Source organism: Octodon degus, unplaced genomic scaffold (assembly GCF_000260255.1).
Source record: "Octodon degus isolate 3935 unplaced genomic scaffold, OctDeg1.0 scaffold00013, whole genome shotgun sequence".
Taxonomy (NCBI): Eukaryota; Metazoa; Chordata; class Mammalia; order Rodentia; family Octodontidae; genus Octodon; species Octodon degus.
The window spans coordinates 20,370,953-20,380,019 of record NW_004524589.1 but is presented as its reverse complement, the minus strand read 5'-3'; the positions used below and the strand labels follow the sequence as shown (position 1 = coordinate 20,380,019).

Sequence of the window (9,067 nt, the reverse complement as noted above, 5' to 3'; positions counted from 1 at the left end):
CGGGGCTGGCTGGCATGTGGTGCTGGGGGATTGAACCATGGTCCCTGTGCTTTGCTTAGCTTAGCTTGTTCTAAGTAGGTGCTTTAGACCACTGAGCCATCTCACCAGCCCAATATCACATGTCTTGCTGGTCCCAGAACCCTGAGTGCACAGTGCTGGCTACTGAAACTGGGTGTTGTAGTGCACACCTGTAACCTTAGCACTGGAGAAGCAGAAACACGACGATCACTATGAGTCTGACTGTGGAGCAAGACCCTATACCAAATAAATAAATAAATAATAAATTTTTAAAAAATAAAGAGCTTTAAGTGCATATTACTAAGTCAAAGAGCCAATCTGAAAGGGCATACATACTAAGTAATTGCAAATATATGATATTCTGGAAAAGGCAAAACTATGGAGACAGTAATGAAGGGGGGAAAATGAAGAAAACAGCAGTGGCCACTTTGGATCTAAGAGTTGAGGAATACAGACAAATTCAGGATAGTGCAAATATTCTCTATGATACTAACAATGGATACACGTCATTATACATTTTTTTCAAACCCACGTAATGTATAATACTAATAGTAAACCTAAACTGTGAACTTTAGTGATTATGATGTGTATATAGGCTTATCAGTGGATATAATAAGACTGGGTAGAGCAGCGCATGCCTATAATTCCAGCTATTTGGGAAGCTGAAACAGGAGAATAGCAAGCACGAAGCCAGGTTGAACAACATGGGATGATGTCTCAAAAAAGAAAATGGTCTTGATATAGCTCAATGGCAGAGCTCCCCTAGATCCAAGGCCCAGTACAGCAGGGGTGAAAAAAGGATCTTAACACTCTATCAGGTCAGCACCTTCTGGATAGCATGACACATGATGAGACAAATGAATCCCACAGATCCTCCTCTGTTGTAAAAGGAGTCCCTAGCCTGATAGTGTCTTTGTGCTAGTGGCACACCCAGAAAATGCATCAAATTAAGTCAAAATGAGTCAGAGGCCTTTGGAAGGTGTAAGATCTGTTTGGTCTTGAAGGATGATTAGTTTCTGCTGTTGTCAGGCTGGACATTCGGTAGGAGCAGCAGTTGCTAGGTTAGCTCTGACAAGCAGAAACCTTCTACTGAACCTCTGCAAAGCCTTCATCAATAATTTTTCTATGTACTTGTAGGGGAAAAATTATATAACAGAAATAAATACTAAAAATCATATTTACTAAGTAATTAGAGCCAAATATTTAATGACAATGTACATGCTAGCAACTTAGCCACTTGAAAAAGAATATGCATAAATTGGAAGAAAAAATATTTTATTTCATTTTTAAATAATGACAATTACTTAATGATATAGTGCTGGGCACTACAAAAGGTCTCAAACGTCTCAAGCTTGGAATCAAACTAAACATGTCACCTTCCTTTGGTAGCTCACATTTCTGTTCTGGTGCTTGATTTGTATCATAGAAACTTTCACACCAAATTTCCAACTTTGCAAAAATATGACAACATCAAAAGGAATATGATATGACATAGACAAAAATCATAAACTATCTGAGCTTAATACTTACTCAGAAAGTCAGTGAGTGAGTGAGTGAGTGAGAGAGAGAGAGAGAGTGTGTGTGTGTGTGTGTGTGTGTGTGTGTGTGTGTGTGTGTGTTTGAGACAGGGTTTTGCAATGCAGTTCAGGCTGGCCATGAGCTCACTTTGTAGCCCCAGCTGGCTTTGAATTTGCTGTGATCCTCCTGCCTCAGCCTCCCAAGTGCTGGGATTACAGGCTTGTGCCACCATGCCCAGAAAAACCTGCATGTTTAATTGTTTTTGAGGAAAACATGACACTATTCTGTTGATTTTTAAGACTCTATTTTCAAATTAACATTTTTATTTTCTTTTTAAAATCCCAAACAAGATTTTTCTCTTTTCATGAGCTTGAAAACTCACCCATTTCACATTCTACCTATCAGTATGCCAACAAGGCAGGTTTTGACTTAATAGTGTGTTTATTCACTATATAGGACTCTGCTACATGGGGAAAATTCTACCTATCCATAAATACAGATATAAACATACTAATTCAATCCCACATCATTTTCTGAAAGGTTAGAACTATAATACCTCTTGTTAGCTCAAAAGCGTCAAGGTTGATCAGTATGTTCTGGGTAAAATCTAACTTGTACTTGCTTTTCAAGAAGCTTTACCCTATGGCCAGAGGCTCCATTTCCCAAATGAAGCCCCTTCCTCTTCCTTAGGCACCTGCACTCTACCTCTAACCGAAACCTCACCAGTACCTACACACAATCTATACTTCCTCACCTCTGTTCATGCATTTGAGCAGGCCCAAATTGCTATCTCACTCTTTGTCATAATAGATTATTCTTTCTTAGTCAGTTGGTTTAAAAAAACTTCCCCAAGTACTTGCCTTTGTATTTTTCACCCTCAAGACAGACCCCACACTCAAATCTAGGAAGTCATCTAATAAATCTTTATAGACTAATGATCAGTGTTAAGTAATAATCTCTGAACATTTTCTGGGTTGATTACTTAACCTCTTGTAACAGAAATTACTACATCTACATCTATAAAATGGTTCAAATACCATTTTTCTACCAAGAAAGAAAGGAAGCAGCTAAAGGAACTAAGTGGACTTAGCTTAGAGAAGAAAAGCAATTCCCCATTTTGGTCATAATCTCCTCTACCACTTACACTACTCATTCATTTTTTTCCTTTTGTTTTGTTTTTCAGTAATGGGGATCAAACTCAGGACCTTTCACTTGCCAGGCAGGTGCTTATGCAGCTGAGCTAGTTCCCCTGCTCAGGTATTTATTCTTCTATTACTGCAAGACCCAGATATCCTGACTCCTCTTTACCTCGCAGTCTATCAATTCCTTCCAGGCATCACTTCACTCTTCACCAAACAGTCAAACACTATCACCAAAAACCTTCCATTTTTTTTTCCCTAGTCACACTTCAATTCTGAATCATTCAACAAAAAGTTGTCTTTTAACTGACAATGTTTGTAGTACTATTCTGACTGGAATTTTAAGCATGATTTTAATAATAACAACAGCTACCATTGAATGGGCATTAATGTGCAGGAACAATGTCCTCTGGATAATCCTGTAAAGTTACAAGAAACAAAGAAGATCCAATTAACTTGTCCAACTTTAGAACATAAAAAGAGGTACAACTGCAATTTGAACTAAGACCATCTGCTTCCAGAGCTCTTACATTCAGCCATAAAGCTACAGTGCTTCCCAGCTACAGAGCAGTACCACCACTCACACTCAGAATGGATCAAATATTTCTTTCCTGTTTAACCCCTTCCCCAGTTTTGATCAATCCCATTGTTATGGTTTGGGTGTAGGTGTCACCCCAAAGCCTCTTGCAGTCATGGGGCGTGTTCTAGAGTTTGTGATTCATGATCCAAAACTGGGATTATGGGCCTGAGTACTGCTGGAATTATGGGTGTGAGTACGACACCCAGCCTGGGGCAGATAGCCTGAAGGTATAAGGAGAGAGGCTTGCTCTCTGTTGCCATTGTTGCCACTATTCCTCCCATTTGCTCTTGCTGTTTTGCTGTTTTCTGCTGCCATGAACTGCTGTCCTCTGCCATGTGCCAGTCTGTCTTGGACCTAGCTGAGTATGGACTGAAACCTCCATAAACTGTGAGCTAAATACCGTTCCTTCCTTAATTTTGTGTGTAGGGTACTTTGTTCCAACAACAAAAAAAAGTAATTGAGACACCCATTCATTCAAGAATTAAATAGACATTTAACAAATGAGTTCTTTCCATATTCAACTCAGTCACTAAGACCAAATCAAGAGGAAAAACAAGACCTTGCCTTCTCCTTAAATCATCAAACCCCTCATTCTTAACAAACAAAATGAATAGTAAATAACATCCTGCTAATACACAAGCCCTTTACATATATTGATTCATTCTGTCTACAAAACCCCCTTTATTTACTATTGTTATTATCCACAGTCTAAAATAAGAAAACTGAAGCATGCATGGAAGTTATATAATGTACTCAAGGCTATACGGCTAGCAAAGACAGAGGGAAAAGTTTTCAATGAGCAATAATCACACTTTTAATAACCCTCATTGGCTATGATTCTGTTACCTCACAAAGCTGTAAATGACAGAGGCAGAATTTAAAATCACTCTAATACTATATCAGAGTACAATTCCCTAATTACTTTGTTAGAATGTCATCAAAGTTTGTAGTTACTACATTAGTCTTGGGTCCCTAAGCTCCTCAACCCTGCACCTACAATATAATCTATAGTAACTAATTCATTCAACATCGGTTTTAAATAGGACCTGGTGACACCAATGGATTACCAACAGTTTGAGGCCAACCTGGGCTACACAGCAAGACCTCATCTCAAAACAAAAACAAAAAAACAGGTAAGGTGAACTGTCAACTCAATTGGCTTCGGAGTCTCCTCAATGATTAGTAAAGCATACCCCTGTGAGTGTCTGAATGGGTCAGGGAAGTTTGACATTGAAGTTTATCTCCAGTCCCTGACCCCTTCTTTTCTGTTGCTGTTCCCCTGCTCTGCTTCCTGGTTGCCATTAGCTTTATTCTGCCACACCCCTCTGCCTTAATGTTTGTGCTCATGAGCCAGCTGACCAAGAACTGAATCTCCTGAAACCTTTCACCCCTTATGCTGTGTACATGAGGTATTTGGTTCCCATGAAAAGCTGACCAACACACTGGCTGACAACTGATTTGTTACAGTTTTGCTCCTTGAACACATCAAGCTTGTTCCCGCCCCAGGGCTTTAATAATTTCCTAAAACACTTTTCCTCTAGATCTGCCTCCCCATCATTATATCTCAACTTCCAAATGGACCTTTTCTGGCCACCTGACTGAATATCATATCTACAAACATTCTTCACATGAAATTAGTCATATTTATTCTACTTACCAGTTGTCTTTTTCGCCTACAAGACAGTAAGTTCCAAGACAATAGAGACATGGTCTATTGAACTCACTGCTGTTTTCAGCACCTACAACAGTTCCAGGTGCTTTGATATTTGCAGAGTGAATAAAATATGCTACACATTAAGATACAATTCCTGTCCTCCATAAATTCCCAATCTATATGTTCATAAAAACTGATAGCCTTCTCCTTTTCTATATTAAGGAAAGATGAGCCTCTATTTCCAATACTAACTTTTCCACCAGTAATCTTAATTAAACTTGTTCCTGAGATAAGTCCATTGATCTCTATCAATTATCCCCCTCTCATATAGCTCAGCTGTATAAGCACCTGCCTGGCAAGCACAAGGTCCCAAGTTCAATTCCAGGTACCACATGCCCTGCCAGCCTCGGAACCAGGTGTGGTGGCACAGGTCTGTAACACCAGCACTAGGGAGGCTGAGACAGGAGGATCACTATGAGTCTGAACTGTGTATCCAAGAAAAAATTAGCCCCTCTTAATCATATACTCTCTCCTTCAACACATAGTTTCCCATATTTTAATAACCTACCTATTACTCCTATACTTAAATATCCTTCCAGCAACTCTCAGTCTCCCTCCAGGTTATGATGACCACATCCTCAAAAGTTATCAGTGACCTAGAAATTGTTTTCATTTTGCTTAGTACTTAAAAGTTCTAGGAAATTTCAATCCACTTTCCTAGGACCAGAAGTGCTACTATGTCATGGTTCTCTTGATTTTCCCATTTTTTTTATAGTTTCCTTCCTTATCTTCTCTCATTCCTTTAAATTTGATGAGCATTAGAGCATTATCCCAATTCTTGCTCCATTCTGTATACATCTCTTCTCTAACTCAACTAGTATCCTGTACAAAAATTATAGCCTAAATTTCAGGTCTACTTTCTCTATCACCTTTATAAGAAATATGATTGAATTTTTAATCAAGTCTTCAATAAAGTGTAGTTGCAGGTTAAAACTTAGAAACAATGTTAACTGCAATAAATAATAATGTGAACAACTGGTTTCCATGAATACTTTTTGAAATACATGAACCAGTTCCTTATCACTTTTCATTGATAATTTTTACAAAAATTAACCAAAGACTAAAATATCACAAATTTTATGTATGTGGTTAACCTTCATTAATCTTGTCTAATAGTATTAATCAATTCTTTATATATTATTGCACAGTAAAGTAGTAGAAAGTGAAGATAGGAAAATAGCACTCACTGATTATTACACAAGTCTTTAAGATAACATATAAGTCTTGGAGATAGCATACAAACTAACATAAAATCTTTGAGAAGGGTTTGTAAGGATATACTTACAGTGTAATAATTTACTGACTCAACATTCAAAATTATACCTAATTATCAGAGCAAATTCTCTACTGTGGTTTTGTGCCATTTTCAAAAACACTGGCAAGGAACAGGCTTGTATTACTCTGGCCTTCAGCTTAGACAGTAAAGAGCAGTTACATACATTTATGTCAACAAGATATAATGCTTATTCTCTCAATCCTGGAAACAATTACAGATATGAGAAGACTGCCTTATCCAGAAAAAGTGTGAACAAAGCTCCATCTTCATAACTCTCCCAACTGATAAATCACAATGCATACTGATAAACTACCAATACCTGACTTACAGACTAGCTCCTTTGGCAATGAAATAAAAAGACATCTGGTTATTGCCTAATAAACTGTCCATTCAGTAAATACAATAAACTATTTTACTCTTTTGACAAAAATCTAACTATGTTTTCTTCATGTACTGTAAGAAACTGTGGGAAGAAATGAAGACAACTCTCAATTACCACTGTCAAAGCTTGTGAAACAAGTCAGTCACCATCCTTCAGGGTATATGGCGTGTAAGGGCAAGGAAAAGAAAACAATAGGAGAGCCCTTAGCAAAAAGAAAAAAAAAAGGCACCCACATTTTAAGAAAAAGAAAATGAAAGTGACTTAGCATCTACATCAAGAAAACTAAAGTTGCACCCAGTACAAATGAAAGCAATCTTGAAGCTACTCAATTCTCTAGCTGGTGGCAGTTGAGCACTATACCAGCTGTCATATTTTTAAGTTCTTCAGCTTCTCCTTTTCCCCACGAAACCCTCTCTGATTCTAAAGCCTGTAAGTAACAGAGGAAGGAGAACAGAAGATGATGGGAAATGGCCGATGGGCCATCAGAACACAAGCACATTTCTAGAAGGCCAAAAGGCCCAGTTTGAAAGTACAGCTCTAAACGAAAAATCTCTGAGATACTTTTCTTATCTACAGAAATTTCCATGTGCATGCCTTATTCACAAACCTCTTAAAAGACAACCTCTAGTCTAATAATCAAAACCTCGCCGTAAAATATGACTCTACCTTTAACCTTATAACATTTCTCCCCTTAGTGAAAGGCAGATTTCTTTTACAGAAGGTGGCAAGTAGAGGAAGGAATGTCATGGCCTGGTCGGGGAGGGGGGGGGGTACGAATAATGCTGCCGCAGAGACACTGGAAACGCCACTTCCTTCACCACTACTGCAAATTTTCTTCCTGTAATGCTATTACCCTATCCATGCCTTGTTTCTCAACAATACACACACACGTGTCATAACCGACGACCACCATCCCCTTTTCTAGCCTCACACGCAATATTCTCATACACACGCACACACCCCACGGTGCAGAAATCGCTGCCATCGCATCCTCCTTGTATCTCGGCTCAGGCAGTCTACTACCAGCATTAAGAGCTGACTGCAAGACAGCTGGGAACACACATACGTAGACACACGCGCGCGCTCGACACAAGGATGCACACACACGCGTGCACACGCGGCATGTGGCGCAGGGAAGGGCACCCTGGGGACGCACCTGGAGGCCGGGTGTCCAGCGCTGCCGCCCCCCTGGTCCCTGTCGCTGAGCGCCGCGGTATAGATCCTCCGGTAGCGGTCGGCCAGGGCCCGGCCCGACAGCAGCAGCTGGTAGTGACCCCGCGAGTCCGCGGCGGGCAGCCCCAGCCCCAGCCCCAGCCCCAGCCCCGCGGCGGCCACGGAGCCCTCGGGAGCCGGCATGAACAGCGCCCCCGGCGCCGGGGAGGAAGACACAGAGGCGGCGGGGAAGAAGGCGTCCCCGCCGGGCCCCGCGGAGACCGCAGCGGGGGAGGCAGTCGCTGCGCACATCATCCTCCTCCTCGCCACCGCCGCCGCCGCCTCGTCCCCGTGGGCCGGGCGGGCAGACACGCGCGCGCTCACAGCCCTTCCCAACGACGACGCCTCCGCGGCGGCCTCAGGGACACTACAAAGACAGTGACCTCCTCCGCCTCCTCCTTCTCCTCCTCCTTCTCCCCACCGCGCCGCCCTCGCCGCCACTGGGGCCGCTCATCTAACCCCGCCACCACGGGAGCGTGAGGAGGAGGCGGTGCCGCCGCCAAAGCCACCGCCACAGCCTCCGCCAGGGCAGCCCGCAATGGGAAGCTGCCGGCAGCAGTGAGCATGCGCCACGCCCCGCGCATGCTCAGTGACCTGGGCCCGCTCCCGGCTCACCCCCGCCCCGTACACCCTCCCCCAGCCTCTGGGCTTTGGGTGTGGGGTGGTGGAGCGCTGGTGCGGAATCTGCAGAAAATCCACTTCTCCTGGTTTTACTAGCGGCTTGAGGAAGAGTGCTGAGGGTGTGCGGGGTAGCTGTCAGGTAAAGGGTTCCCTCCAGATGCGAGATGCAGAACCAGAAGGAGAGAGAATGTGCCCTTGGCCAAGCTCTCTTGTCACCTTGCACACGTGCATGCTGCCACAAGATTTACTGTGCATAGGGCTGGTTTGTTCAGAATTATGGGAGTGGAGATCCTCTAAATTAGAAGCCCTTTTAGCAATGTTTAATTTTGGAGGGAGTTTTTGTCGTTGAGATTTAAATCTCTTTAAAAAATAGCTTTCGCTTTCAAAAATAGAGGGTATATACTACAACCTACTAACAGAGTTGTTTCCAAATTCTCATTCTCAATTTTTATATAAAAGCTAATTCTTAATGCTGTAATTTTTAAACAAAATTATCTCTTCAGTGGCTAAGATTGTACTACATGCAAATGTAACAAATGTCAATGTCTCCAATTCCTAAAGTTTTTCTTTACAGTCCTGACAAAATTACTTTAAGTTCTGCCATCCC

At 41.8% G+C, this 9,067-nt stretch overlaps 1 protein-coding gene across 1 annotated transcript in view; it reads right to left on the bottom strand.

Moving 5' to 3' along the window:
* Positions 1-8,379, bottom strand: part of Mycbp2 (MYC binding protein 2, E3 ubiquitin protein ligase) — a 328,854-nt gene extending 320,475 nt beyond the window's left edge. Inside the window, 1 exon segment of the mRNA XM_023709607.1 lies at positions 7,784-8,379. Within this exon segment, the coding sequence (XP_023565375.1) occupies positions 7,784-8,094 (311 nt within the window). The 5' untranslated portion in view covers positions 8,095-8,379.
* Positions 8,380-9,067: the final 688 nt, after the last annotated feature.